General features: G+C 38.3%; 1 protein-coding gene across 16 annotated transcripts in view; it reads right to left on the reverse strand.

Annotated features, from left to right (window-relative positions):
- Positions 1 to 1,050: 1,050 nt before the first annotated feature.
- slo (calcium-activated potassium channel slo) overlaps positions 1,051 to 15,517 on the reverse strand; it is a 113,371-nt gene continuing 98,904 nt past the window's right edge. For 11 of the 16 annotated variants that reach the window (XM_028303804.1, XM_028303896.1, XM_028303866.1 and 8 more), the window contains 10 exons: positions 13,911 to 13,973; positions 12,646 to 12,681; positions 12,287 to 12,419; positions 7,961 to 8,132; positions 7,249 to 7,473; positions 6,534 to 6,831; positions 5,629 to 5,765; positions 5,003 to 5,139; positions 4,232 to 4,457; positions 1,051 to 3,569 (listed from right to left, as the gene is read on the reverse strand). In XM_028303804.1, the coding sequence (XP_028159605.1) occupies positions 3,477 to 3,569; positions 4,232 to 4,457; positions 5,003 to 5,139; positions 5,629 to 5,765; positions 6,534 to 6,831; positions 7,249 to 7,473; positions 7,961 to 8,132; positions 12,287 to 12,419; positions 12,646 to 12,681; positions 13,911 to 13,973 (1,520 nt within the window). In that variant the 3' untranslated portion in view covers positions 1,051 to 3,476. Of the gene's footprint in view, positions 3,570 to 4,231; positions 4,458 to 5,002; positions 5,140 to 5,628; positions 5,766 to 6,533; positions 6,832 to 7,248; positions 7,474 to 7,960; positions 8,133 to 12,286; positions 12,420 to 12,645; positions 12,682 to 13,910; positions 13,974 to 14,992; positions 15,044 to 15,517 lie in introns of all 16 variants that reach the window. The other 5 variants (XM_028303826.1, XM_028303819.1, XM_028303875.1 and 2 more) reach the window with 3 other exon arrangements.

Below are 15,517 nucleotides of genomic sequence, written 5' to 3' on the forward strand. Positions count from 1 at the left end.
GACGTAGTTAAATTACAATCTAACCTAACCTAACCCACTGTTAGTTTACAATCTAACGCGTTATATTATAAACTGACAGAGTTCACAATTTCACGTTGACGTACCTACGGCTATCGGCCGCATGCACGCTACTAGCGACAACTACGGGTGCGGCCAAAGGTGGTCAACTCCTACGTCAAGCCTACGGGCGCACCCGGCCGAATAAGCCTAGTGAGATCCGTACATTTAAATAGATTCTTTAAATACTTTGGACAGACCGATTAGTTCGATTATAATTACATAAATTTAACTATCGTGCACAACCATCTCAAAATTTTACAATTTCGTTACATCCAGTGTAAGTGTTGCTATGCAATAATATTTTTTTGTTCGAACTTTAATTAAACTATATACCTAAACTTCCGTACATAACTGCAATCTTGCTTACGATAACTAAGATTTATATTTTTTTAGTTTTTTCTTTGTTTTGCGAATTAACATTAGATACACTCAAGAACAACAACTAAAATTAATTTAATAACATATTTAATTTAGACTTTAGAATATTTTTTGCGTAGTACTTGTTATTTTAATATCGTAAAGCATTACCCACTAAACAAGGAGCCAAGTTGTATTGTATTGTGCCGCTTCTCTTTACATACTAACAAGCATCTACCAGCGATGCGTGACCTTATGATTAAATAAGTGTTATCATAAGAACGTGCTTAAAACTTGAGATAAGTATAAATATACGTAAGAGCAGTTTTGGCACAGTGATCAATTGAACACCGAGTGTAGTGGGTAGATGGAGGTACTTTTTGAGGGTACTTCTAACTGGTAGGATTATTTTTAATATTACTCTTGGCGGGAGGGGGTAATGGTTGGTATCATTAGCCCACTATTAAGTAATCACTTGAGTAATCGAGCAAGTGCAGTTAAGCTTGGATTCAACAAAATTACAGGACTGTACGACAATCCACAAGGGAGATACCATTCATATAATTCATAATTTCCACATACAATATTCTTTTTTTTTCACAGTTTCCTTTGTACTTCGTATTTATTTATTGGGTGTTATTGTATTATGGATTTATGATACAAAAATATGGCAGTATGTTTGCTTCAATTCCTTTACAAACTACGGGTCTGCGATGCTTCGATCGTATAGGACACACCAATTTATTTAATTTAACCTAGTAAAAGGCCGGCTTTGCCTAATCTATCTGAAGGGTGAATGACTAATGACGTGACAAGGGAACTATTATATACAGGATGTTTGATAAATTTAAATGTTATAAGTTGCTCTTTCTAAGTCTATCAGTTAAATTGAGGTATTCATGTATTTATTAGGTACATTTGGTGCTATATTGCGTGCAAGATTGACTTACAGCAGTGGGCCAATCTCGTCTTATTATCACATACTACACCAGTTTGTTCATCAAACATCTTGTAATTCGAATTATTAATAATTATTGCGTTATTTTCTCGTAATGGTGTTGCGGTATGAGCTTCTAATACTCGTGAGGCGAATGTATAACTAATCTAGTAAATTCTAAAAAGGACCTTCGACCAACTGCACTAGAGTCGTGATTGAACTGGAACTGGAGTCGCGGTGATGCAGTCGATCAAAAGTGACTTATCTAATACAATTAACATAGTAAACTATGAAGAGTCCACAATCGTCAAAGCACCCGGAGTTAACCACTAAGTACATTGCAGGCTTCAAAAGCCCTATTTTAATTATAATAACGACGTTTCGAAAATAATCACACATTACAGCAATATTAATTACACTTTGCACTCGGTGTCCACGCAAAAAAAACATCTTTGAACAAACATACACGCAAATGGCATTGAGATTCTTTTTTTTCGTATAATTTGTTGCAGTTCATAAGACTTTATTCTTATTTTAATGTGCAGCGCCAAAGTTCACGACACTGTGACAATCCCCCTCCCAACTCCGGGACAAAATTGAAATGAAAAGAAAAAATAAACAAAAACAAAGCTTTAAAATTTTATTAAAAAAATAAACATAACGTACAAACTAAAAATAACTAACTAAATAAATAAAAGATAAATTATAGTCTAAACTTTGTGTGGAGCTGATAATTTGAGATCAGCTCGACACAAAATGTCTACCGTGTGTCTAATGTAGGAGATTTAAAAAGGATAAAATTTGAAAAATATCAATCGTTTGCAGAACACTACCATACGTGCAGCATAGTAAGTAGATTAAAAAAGATGGTAACATGTGTCTTAAAACTAATAAAATGATATGAATCCGGCGTCAAATCCGACTATAAAACTTAACATAGTGTCGTAACGTAATAAAATGATGCATGAAGTGCTTAACAATCAGTCAATGAGTACTTTAAATGCTTAAAATATACTATATATTTTAGCTTTTAGATATAATGCCTTATATAAGTGAGTTGAGAGACAAAAACTACAGAATAAGGAATGGATATTCTAAAAGAAGTTATCATACATTAAACATTATTTATGGTATTTTAATTATCCCTTCACCAGATCTATGAGTCGATCATGCAATTAAAAGTTTAAAAGGTTCCATTAAACACTGAGCATTTATATTTTTCAAATTAAGGTGTTATATTTTAAAGATTTACTTACATACCGGTATGTGAGATAGGACCTACCCTTTGACTGTGTGCAGTGTGCAAAAGGAAACTCGAGTAAAGCGAGTACAGAGTGAAGTAAACCACATTTCGCGGACTAACTTGCCTCTAGGTCATCAACAATTATACTTCTCGTCTAATCTCACCACTAATTTATATGATATTAACACCGAAAGCCATCCTAACACGCATGTATACCAATATTTACAAATGCGGGTTTAGATCACTCTGTATCGGTTGAGTACATAGTTTTTCCATTGAAGGTACAGAGTGCGACAGTTCAAGAGTTGTAGTGCAGTGTCCGTGAGGAACTAATTGTTCAACAAACTGAAATAAAAATTAAACGGGTTCTAACTCTGTCGCGGGAGGGTACCAGACGAATTTTGATTGTATTCGAGATGCCGGCTGAGCGAAGTGTAGATTTTAATCGATTCTGTATCACGTTTGTAGCGAATTCTCTGATTGGTGCAGACACCAATCTTGTTATCCAAGCCAAAGCTTGGACAGCAAATTTCGCGTTTACTAGTGAAATTGAACTTAAACCATATAAAACTAAGTAATTAGTTACTGATTATAGCCCTTGGCATTTAGATTTTGAGTCTTGTTCTTTTTATTCGTCTACCAATACCAATGGAATTAAAAAGTGATTCCAACTTCTGCATTTAATTAAATTAGAATCTACCCAGTTCTCATCTCAACAAATTTACTCTCAATCAGAGCTCAAAAAATCTATCAACCGGTCATCGTTCGCTCAGCCGGTCACCCGCGTGGGTGCGGTAGGATTGTCAGGTAGCGTGACGCGGGCCCTACCGCCTATATGTAGGAGTAGGGGCCGTCGGTAAGGGCGCTGCACAGCAATAGTCAGGAGGCGTCGTCCTTGCCCGCTGCCGCCGAACCTGTGCGTCGGCTCGAGCGGTATTCGACTCCTGGGTCGAACTGCATTAGGACGAACACCTGGGGAAAAGGATAAACATATAACGCTGATCTTCTTCTTTTTGAAGATATAATAATAAAAACATTGCGAGGTCACAGCCCTGAGGTTAAGGTAGCCTTTCGTAGCGCTTAGCGTCACAGACGCAGCGTCTTTACGCCTGTAGCACACCTCCGCCGCGAAAACATGACAGCGAAACTAGTTATTTTAGTATACATCTCTGAAATCACACCCCCACATTAGCAACGAGGCCAAGTAAACGCAGAGATGTATATTGAAATCCTTTCGCCACGCCCACAAAAGGCGCCTGATATGATGCAATCGGAGGACACTTTGACGTGCCTTACGATCTTACGAATAATGGAATCATATTTCTTTTTGACGGTCAACTCGATTCAGGCTTGTTTGTCCTAACCAAACAGGTAAAAATACACAAAGAATGTATTGCAACTGAAATTCGAATCCAAATCAAGAGTTACAATACAACCAGCCATGGCAGATCACAAACAACTTGCTATACTCACAAGAGGATGATGTAAACGCCTGACTTTAATAAGTAAGAACACATGGGAATGCACCTGATCAGCACTTAGCCTACACCTAGTGACACCCTGGTCGCTTTGTAATACCAAATTCTCAACCATCTAAACTAAAGAGATAAGATAATATACTTCTCGTAGAATACCTGATCAGTAGGCAGCAAGCTGAAGTCATCAGGCGGGTTTGTGATGACGTATCGCTTGCTGCTCGCGTCGCAGGAGGACGAGGTGTCGCGAAACCGGTAGAGCCCGATGCACAGCATCCCGTACGAGCGGAGAGCCGCCACGAACAGGTCGCCGTATTTGCCGGCCTCGCCGAACTGCGCGAGTGGACCGTCGTAGAGGGATATCTGGCCGACTCTACACCGGTCCCTGGGAAAAGAAGAGGGCATTAGTTATCACAAGTTTTGACAATAACTTCGACTTTTTTACCGACTCCCCTGTTTCTGTTTATCAAAAGAAAATATCAAGATAATAAATGATACAGTACAGGAATCATAGGACTAGCTAGTCCACCATAAAACCTCAGAAAAAAAAGAGCAGATACGAGTTTTACGAGTGAATAACGCCCGTATTCACAAACATTACTATGAGGTCTCACAGTGCTCGTGGACGCACAGGGTGACACACGAACCAATCACAGAGCTCTATTCAACGCTGTGCGTTCGATTTGCTGCTTTACTTAAGCAAGCATTTGTGAATACGGGCGTTATTTTTGCTTATAAAAGGAAAATCATCAAGATACAGGATAAAGGAATCACAGGACTAGCTAGTCCACCATAATAAAAAAAGCAGATACCTACAAGTTACGAGTAAATGAATGAAGAAGCATTGGAATAAGTGTCGAAACATCCTCCCAAGTTCTCGAAAAATAGATGTACAACATAAGACTGTGAACAAGCATATGGTAGACTTACCTATTAGCTAAACTCTCAGGCGTGGAGTACCCTCCTCGGAGACCAGCTCCCTCGGCGAGGATCAGCTCCAGCTCTGGAGTGGCGCCGCCCGTGATCAACGAGCGGATCAGCGTTAAGGCATTCTGGTTGAAATACGTCTGTAAGAAGAATATTAATGAAAAAGATTTTTTGTGGAATTTTGAAGATTAGTAAAAAACCTCTTTATTGTGACTGGTCTTTTGGTTTCACTCGGATATTCCAAGTTTTCAAACATTTTGATTGAAGGTTTTAGAATATTAGCTGCTAGCTAAGCTACCATCGCACACCCACCATAATCCAAGATATTTGAATTTTACGTTGGTCTTTAATCCAGTTTATCCACTAACGTCACTGGTTGATGACTGAAATCAAAACATCCTTTAGCTCATTTTAAATGACGCAACGCGATGTTTTGATCCAGAATAAGGTTACCCTTTCTAGCGATTGTACTTACCTAAAGAAATACAAGGTCTGGAACATGTACGGGTAAAGGAACAGCACGTTTAACTACACATTTTTGTTGCAAAATAGGACCTAGGTTTTACAATTACGTCAGATGCAACAGTTCACCTTGATGAGCTGTGTAATCATTTGAAAATGGCACTTACGGTGGACATAAGAGAGTCGAGCACGCTGACGGCGAAGGCGGTGCCGCACGCGAACGGCTGCGTCAGGTACAGCTCCGTGTCGGGATCGTCGTCGTCGTCCTGGTCCAGGAACTGTACGTTGCTGTCGTTCACCAGCTCTGCGAATGATGAAGTTGAGAACAATTTCAGAAAGAAAGAAGAAGAAAGTCAGTCTCCTATCTAATGTGAAAGATTAACGCCTGTATTCACAAACGATGCTTGCTTAAGTGAAACAGCAAATCGTACGCACAGCGTTGAATAGAGCCCTGAGATTGGTTCAGTGTCACCCTGTGCATCCCCTCGCACTGTGAGACCTTATAGTAACATTTGTGAATACGGGCGTGAGTTTTATCTGCCACAAGACGAGCCAACGGCCATGCCACTTATTTTGACTGAGGTGTAGAGTGTGTGAAGTTAGGGCGAGTAGAGTCAGAAGCTTGGCTCTACACTCTACAGTCATGAGATCTGACAACTTTTTCACGGTGCGAACCATATGGACTCGTCTTGGCCACATTTTACATAAAATTTTTGGTGGCATTGCCATTACAGAATAGAACAAAGACATCAGTCACCGAGGAAGTTGGTGATCCATCTTCTAAAGGGAAAGGGATTGATCACTCCCGTACCCTTTTCAAATCTATATGTTAGCGATTCCAGATGTTTATAGAACCTCTTGCGGCAGGTCGCTCATGCGCTGGACTGATCAGGTCATAACCGCACTCAATAGTCTAATCCACGAGTCACAAGAAAGGCTGCAGTGCGGGAGGAATGGCGACGGATTGTGAGGCTTGCCACCGGACCTGGTGTGACGACTACGACCACTCTGGCAAGAGTGTAGCGACGAAGAAGAAGAAGAGTAGAACGTCTGCATCAATAGCGTCACTCACCAGTAATCATAGGCACATTGGCACCATACACGGACCCTCTTCTTTGCAGCAGCACCGGCGCGGGCGCCTGCCCCGGCGGCGGCTGCGCAGCGCTCCCCCCGTTCGTCCCCACCCCCGCGCTTAGCACGCCTATCGTGTCGTCGAACGTCATCGCCTTGATGTTCAACGAAGCCAGGATAGCTTCCTTGTCGGCCAGCGTCGGGTCATCGTTCGATGGCACCTTCGCTGATAGGATGCAGCACATGTCGCATAGGTTGACATTAACTGCACGCAAGTCGGCCCGGCTTAGCGGTGAACCCTGGGAATGACAGAATGATTAAGAAGCTGTCATCTTCTCGATTATTGATACTGTATCTCATGTTGATAGCCCAATAAAATAAATAAATAAATTATTATCAGTATTTCTATAAATAAAAATATTGTGGAATTTCATCATAATCATCATCTCAGCTACAGGACGGCCACTGCTGAACATAAGCCTCTCCATGATTTCCATATCGCCCGGTTGGTAGCGGCCTGCATCCAGCGCCTTATTGCTGCTGTGGAATTTCACTTGTCTAACGGCTGTGGTGTTATAATGCTGATGACTAAATAGATGTTTAATTATAAAGATCTGTAACAGCAGCTGATTCTTATGCAAATAAGAATTCAAATGGCCTAATAACTTCAAGATCGGACTTCTTAAAAGAAGAAGAGTAAAAAAATTTTCACTCACATTCAACACCGAAATTTTGGGAAGATTCTGCAACATCTTCCACTCTCTCCTGATGTATTCGACGCTGCCCACGATGACCACGTGCTTCAGCTCGTGGTAGTGGAAGTTGGAGGCCCGTAGCGGCATCACCAAGTTCCGGAGCCCGATGAGCGGCGAGTCGGGGTCCGCGAACAAGCACACCACCACGTGCCCGTTCAGCACTGTCATGGCCGCTTGGTTTCTGTCCTGGAGGATAAATGGGATGATGAAGAAAAAATGACGTAATAAGATATTAAGAGAAGATTTTCGTCTCTAAGGAAGAGAATCAGAATTGATATTTTGATGAGACGTATGGGAAAGAAGGCGTGAAAAGGCGTCATGGCGTCTGAATTTCAGACACTCTGAAAAGCCTTAATCAGACCGAATGGGTTAACTAACAGGCTCAGGTTGTTTGATGAAATGATCAAGTTAAATGATCATAAATCATCATCCTTGTTAACAATCGTTAGTTAATAACAGGCTCTCCAAAGCACTGAAGGTTGTTTGATGAAATGATCACGTTGAATGATCACAAATCTGAGCTACTTATGGCGGTGATCACGGTGAAAATGAGCCGAGCTTTATTTGACGATCTCATCTTAAATGGTAAATCTTGTCTGTCCATAAATTGCAGTGTTGGGAAGTGGAACAAGAGGCGGTTAGTTCTGTTAGTTTGAGACCTGGTAGTACTTACTAGTATACAGTCCTCCAGATTCCTGGCGGGGCTCCAATGGAACATCCCAGTGGAGTCGTACTTCATTTCAGTCTTTTCAAAGTCGAAGTCCTTCGACTGGTCATCCGCCAGGCCGGCTGGCAGACTGACCCCGTTGCTGTTTTGGTTACCACCACTACTCCTACTCGTCGGCCTGATGAGACAAAAGCGTCACTTATTGTCGTTTCACTAGAGGTACAAGGATATGTCACACTGGTCTGCAGTCAAGTCAAAGTAATCATAATAATGTGTGCGTCAGGTTGACTTGACCGAAGACCGCAGACCAGTGTGACAAATCCTTTAAGCCTTTTAAATCTTTGATCTAGCTTTTTTATTATTGTGTCTCATGTGTCATGTTTTGGGTCGAGTGGTTAGAAGAAGAATTGTTCACAACACAAATGTTAATGATGCGTTTGATTCAACAAAATGCTAGTGAACTCTGAATCGAAATTATTGTTATGTATCAGTCAGTATTCAATGTGTATTAGGGTTAGTTTCACTAATGCCAGCATCACAGGGTGATAAAATGGTCACAGTGGTACAGCTGAAAATATCGAACATGTTTGGTGAAGATGGTTTTTAAAACAGATCAGCGATTTTAAAAGGCTTTGAACAGTTGGTTTGGGTTCGACGTATTATATGGCACAAAAGATCTGATCAATTATTGGGACTTAAGTTGTTTAACTAACGGAGGCTTAAATCGTTCGGAACTCAAAAGCTTTAGTAAAGTTTCAGAGCTTGAAGTGCCATACAAGCTGTCGAATACTTAAAGTATGTTTTTGGACCAGTACATAACAAAAGTGCATAATATGTACACAAGTACAAAATTTTATTGTGGAAGCGTTTATTAGTTCTTTTTAGAAATCTATAGAATGTTGAATAAATGCGCCTACCTATAAAACAAATGTTAAAACTACTCGGTGATAAGTTAGAAGATCTAAAGCATGCCCCTCTTTAACTGATAGTAAAAACCCACCTGTTTGATATTAAAATTAAGAAATATCTGTGATTTCAGCCATTTCGATAAGAAAAAAATTATTTTCAGGAAAAGTTTTCCCTAATCAAAGTTTATCTTTTCGGCTTCTTATCCTATCCAGTATGTTTGATTTGAGTCAACAAATTAGACGAATATTTTCTTTTTCAACACTTACGAGTGCCAAATTACGTTGAAACCGAAATAGCATTTTAAATTTTAATATTGTTTGAGGTAGGTTGAGTAGGTCTTGAAGATTTCAAACCCAATTCGCAAAGAAATTGTATAAGAGTTTGTATACGATAGGTACGCACGGATACCTACCTAGTTTGAGATCCAATGAGGATCATTTCGATTTTTAGCTGTAAATGCAGATTTATAGGGCTAAAAAATCCTTAATACACAGTCCAAAAATTTTTGTTCTACGACAAAAATTGACGAAGTTATGGCCAAATTACTAAAAAAGTTCACTGACCGCCCGGCGCGGGGACGATGACGTCATTATATCCGATCCGATCCGAACGCTGCCGGCGTACTGCGTGGATAGAAAATATTTTTTTCTAGCCAAACTATCAGTTTTAGAGAAAAACTTGTAATGACATTTATTCATCAGAATAAAGTAAGCTATCGATAGGTAATTTTTAAAAATAGAAATTGTGAAAAATATCGCAAAAAATCCATACGCTCATACGATTCAATGGAACGCAGAGACGCGATTGGGGTCTCCGTGGTGGTATATTTATTTGGCGATTTATTCAAATAAAGTGTTCATAAGTGTTGTTAGAGTCATATCTTCTTCCAAGTAAAATATAAAAATGTATAGGTATTAATTTATTTCCTTCTAACAATAAGGTATAGGCTGAGGCAGATACACTCTGCCTAGGCTACAAGACATTGCTATGAAGATCATTTCGATGTACACGCAATACCTACCTGTAATTTAGTTTTTCTGAGTTAAACCTACGTACCTACCTACCTATTCGCCGTTCCCATGGGCGGGCCAGCTGCTGCAGGAAAGGACAGCTGCACCTTCCTGGAAATCTATTTAATCTTAGCCTAGAAGCTGGGTATGACTCCCCGCCCCCCTCCTTTCGCCAGGTCATAAGCTGGGCATGACTTCCCCCTCGGCCAGAAGTTGGGTATGANTTGCCTCTCCCCCCCTCCCACCAAGGCCAGAAGCTGGGTAAGGCTTGCCCCTCCCCCAGGCTATAAGCTAGGTATGACTTATCCCCCCGTAGGCCAGAAACTGGGTATTAGCATCATATTATTATTATTATGTATTATTATGTTCAATACAAACAATCATTAAGTTACACTCAACCCAACCGCGTCTCCGCATTCCATCGAATCCTATGAAAATGCGGTTTTTGGACATAGCGATACTTATTTTTCACAATTTTTATTTTTAAAAATTACTGGTCGATGGGTTACTTTATTTTGATGAATAAATGTTATTAAAAGTTTTTTTCTAAAACTGATAGTTTACCTGGAAAAAAATATTTTCCATCCCAATAGTACGCCGGCTGCACTCGATTCGGATATAGTGACGTCACGCGGCCCTGCGTACGTTGACTTTTAGCGGCTAAAACGGCCTATGTTTATTACTTAATATCTTCGTAAGTAATGGTCCGATTTGGATAATTCAAAAAGATATATCTTTCTTATGTCTTAAAGATTAACGTAGATACTAGTTTTATTGAATTTTCTACAACAGTACTGATCCTCATTAGAATTCTAAGCAAAAATGTAAGTAGGTACCTATGTTTGTAAAGAGGGGCTTTTAATTTGTTAAGTTCAAAAAAGTGTGATCTATTCAGTGTAAAGATAAAAAAATAAAATGCATAAAAATGACAAAACGTGACGACTACCTAATAAAATAACAAAAGTGAGCATGCTATAACTTATTTATACATATTATTATAAAATGTGCCGTGCCTTATTATAGTGCAAAAATAAACTTTACGACCTAAACTCAACACTATACTTCCTACATAAAATAAGAAACAAGCAAGCACTACTCTACTTTATTAGGGTAAATTTAAATTTATTTACTAGGCTGGAATTAGCTCGTCAATTTAAATTAACTGTTATTTACAATTGTTAAACATTTTATGTGTTAAATAGTAGGAAGAAGGGTGCTTAACAGATGAAACGAAAAATAAGGAAGAAAAGTTAGGCGATGTTCTCATTAATGTTAAGATTAATACCCTTCTTAGTTTTGGGTAAAAATATCTAAACACAGAGAAAATATTCTTTGCAGAAATGCATAAGTGGGTATAATCGGAAATCAAGTGAATGGTTTTAGTCTTATTGATTGCTACAATTTAAGAGCTACAGAATGTTTAATTGAATATTACTTCTTAAATTCAAATATTACTATTTGGGATGGGATTGAACCAAAGAATTAGAACAACTTAACATTAAATTTAAAGAGCCTCAAAAGGTCTAAAAAGATAATTCTACCCTAGAAAGGTTTAAGAATAGTCAGAATTATTACTATTAATCAGTCAAACACTAGATCGTCTAATTCCAGCCAACTTCAAACTACTGATAATAAAATTATCTAGCTGATATATAATTTTGTTGGATTTACATGAGCTTTTTGACTTCGTAGGCAAGGTGATAGGCCTGGTAATTGGTATCTTGATCCTGCGGATTCCTGTAACACAGGCCAAATTGTCGTCTCCAATGACACAAGAGAACTATCAAGGAAAATAGATAGATGTGCAGCAGATATATAGGGTTTAATACTTAATAATAGTATGTTGTGTAGAGTGCACACTGTGCTAAACGAAACCTCTATTACAGCGAACACATTGAAGATTTCACAACAAGCCGCGATAAATAAGAAATCAATGAAAATAAGAACACAGAAAGAAATTCAAGAATAGATGTAATAGTCATGTTAAAGTTACACTATACTGGTTAGTAAATTAAGAAGTAAATGTTACAGTGGTTACTTTCAATTATTTTAGATTGTATTTTATTGAGCACCAAACTTTCTACAAAGTGATTAACTGGAAAGCAAATCATTTCAGAAATGTGCATAAAATTTCCAAGAATAGCTTTTCAGTTTTACTAAATGCTACAAAATATTAATTATTAATGTCTGAACTCTATCACATTTGCATGTAAAACAACTTAAACTAATTTAATGCAAAATTCTTTAAGTTTTTCAATTAACATGGTGAATTACTCGTTATAAATCTAGTAATCATCCTGAGTGTCTTTGCATGTATATCGATGACATGCTGTTTTTTTGCATCTGTCTCAACTTTGGTTACAATTTCTCCCTTTCGTCAGTTAATTTTCTATAGTTATGCTTTTCTACTTACGTGTCAGGCGGTGCTCTGTTGACATTCGGTTTGACCTTGTTGACTTGCCGTGTCGTGGTGGTGTTCATCAGCTGGTTTGCCATCGGGGATAGCAATGCTGTTGGCGCCGCGCTCCGGTGATTCCGATTTATCACTGTCAAACATTTGTGTCTTAATGGTTATTGAAAATTTAGTATTTGTAAATGCTACGTGTATCTGGAACGATATGATTTTCACTTAAAAAATGAACTGCTTCATTGATTTATTCTATTTTGGGTAGGGAAATACTAGTGTAATATTTGATTCTAATTAGGTATTTAAGTATGTGGTAATTCTTTAATTTTAGTGTCATGTTTCCAATTTAAAAATTGTGTACTTACAGCTAGTATCCTCGCCTCTTTCTCTCGCAATTTCACCTGAAATGCAAGTTCTAATATAGAATTTGGTGGGTGACCTATTTGTCAATATTGTTACTGGATTCGTGCAAATTAATTTTGAATGGAATTTTTAGTTGGGTTAGCCGATTGGGATGTTCTATGAGGATTAATGCTTGCCAATTACGGGGTTCTAATTTTGCTTTAAAAATATTTGTGTCCGAATTCAAGATTTCAAGATCCAGTTTTAAATATTTCAATTAAAATTAAATCACGCATAGCATTTACGATATAGTTGCTTTCCATTCAAATCTACTACAAAAGCGTATCAAGCATTCAGGGAAACAGTAGGTAAGTACATTGATGTAGTCGATGCAATGCCATGGAGAGTTGAAATGCATGGCGCAGGGTACAAACCAGAAATGAATAGTGTCCGCATTAGAGTTTACCAAGAAGCACAGGTCGATGGACCGTTTCAATTTCAAATTACCAGTTTCATGATGCAAAAGTAAAATAAAAGATTTTTGCTTCGTATGGAACTCAAAAGTAGCCGACTCGAATGTTTGGAAATCAAAGTAAATAATGATTTGATTGAAATAATAAATTCTAGGTACATATTTTACAGAATACCCTATTATATTGAGATTTAAATACATTTTCTCGTATATTCAATATCAATACATTCCCACTTCTTCTCCTTTCATGATCTTTTTCATATTTAGGCTAAATATTTAATATTCGTTTTCAAATTAAGATTTGTGTTGTTGTTTGTTGAAAGTTATGATAATGATTAAATAGGGACACGCATATTCATCGACTTTAAATAACTCTTAGAGAGCCCGGGCGCTAATTTATAAATAGATCCACTTGCTCGTATCTGCAGAGTGAAAATAGTCATATCGTTACATTAACTTCTGATTTCTCTAACATTGCCATGGGATCAAAATAAAAGGAATCAAACATAAAAAGTGAGAGTATTGCCTTGAACGTGAACTATTCTTGGAAAATTTGATCGCTCAAGCGACAGGTAAAGTTGTTCTACGTTTTGGCCGGGTACATGCCTGATACAAGCAGTTGTTCAAATTCTCGGCGACATTCGGCGGTCGCCAAAGTGCTCGCTATGAAATGCGTGATAAGCATCTAAGTGCACGATACCTTCTGGTAACCTAAGGACGAAGCACATTGCTGGTCGATGGAGAAGTGTGGGCCGATGATAAAAAGAAAAACAAATTGAAAAATAAAACACTCAGTCCTTTGAGCCTGAGATGTACCTCGAACATGGACCTTCTTGGGCAACTCTGGCGGCGTGAACGTGGGGGGAGGGTGGTGGTCATCTGCAAAACATCAGCACAATTTCGCATTCCGATACACCACTGAATAAATACAATAATACATACTGGCAATTTGCAATGTATACAGCTGTGACCGTGATCACAATTATGACAATTTTGTATGAACATCATATTGCGTTGCACCTTTGATAAGCTGCAGCAGTCAGCTTAGCGCAATAGAAGCCCATTGGTATAGTCAAAGGTGAAACCCAATAGTTCAAGGAATCAAATTTAATATACATTGATCAGATCAATCAGAATAACATTAAAACAACTACAACATTCACATGCAACAAACAACAAACAAACGCTACACACAAAATTAAAAACTAATTACTATTAGACAAGCACCGTGTTCTAAACTAAATAAATGTTTAACAACTTTAATGGTTTTAGAACCCTAAATTTAATGGATTAGGCTAATGTACTGGGTTATGAACAATGAAAAATGAACCATTAGGAAATCACCGAGCGTACTAACGTTAATGGTAAAGGCAAATTATTACGCAAGGTATAATTGAAATATAGCATTGTATACCACAGTTCCGACGGGTGCAGTAACCTAACTGCAAGTCCGGATGGTTCTATCGAGGCGGGGCCATCTAATTAAAGTAACGTTCCCTATGCAGGGTAGTTTTACATAATTAAAAATCACTTTTCAATTCGAAAGCGTAATACAAATGAATATCAATTAACACTATAACACAACATCAATATCAGAGGGACTATTCGATGCAGAAATCAGGGATCAAAATACTCCTAGAAACAATATTTTGAGAATCATATAACAATAATGTAATAACAACAACACCAAAATAAATAAACGACATCACAATGTCTCTCGATGTTTTATATCGGCTAATAGAGAGGCAAACATCTAACTGCTGTATAATGCACATAGAGAAACGTGGACAAGACAATGATACAGGACACGAGATTGCTATATGTAGGTGGCTCCCTCCACCTAACAGTCGCTTAAACATCACATTGACATGTACATTGAATTGATACAGGTTACGTACTTGCCCTGCCAACCATCTGGACGGCTCGTACGCCCTTCCTGAATGTGGCCACTGAACCGAGAAATAACAAGTTTAGCTCATCGTCACAACTAATTTAGTCATCCTGCTTTAAGAGGGTGAAACAACGCAAATAAACAGGTATTTATGCTGACAGAGATGCAAAGCTGAGAAGGTTCTTTCTTAGTTTAAGATAGGAAAGAATGCGGGCCAGCTCAATTCACATCGGCTGTTCCAATTACTAACCTGTCTATGGGCTTTCAGAAATTGTATTTTAGTAAGATTATTTGCTTGGTTAGTAGTTAGAACGTCCGCAGTCTAAGATACATTTCCTAAAGTTCAGACCTGTGTTTCACTATCCCTATCATGTCAAGTAAGCGTCGTAGTTATTTTGCTAGATATGTGTATAGCCTTGCTGCACTATTCTAGCTGCGTGTGACGTTTAATAGTGTATTAGCGTATACTGTAGCTCAGTATATATCGTCATGGGCAATGGTTAGTTGACGCAAACAAACTAAACGTGTTGTG

The sequence above is a fragment of the Ostrinia furnacalis genome, unplaced genomic scaffold (genome assembly GCF_004193835.3).
Source record: "Ostrinia furnacalis isolate ACB-3 unplaced genomic scaffold, ASM419383v2 OfSCF0117, whole genome shotgun sequence".
In the NCBI taxonomy this organism is placed as follows: Eukaryota; Metazoa; Arthropoda; class Insecta; order Lepidoptera; family Crambidae; genus Ostrinia; species Ostrinia furnacalis.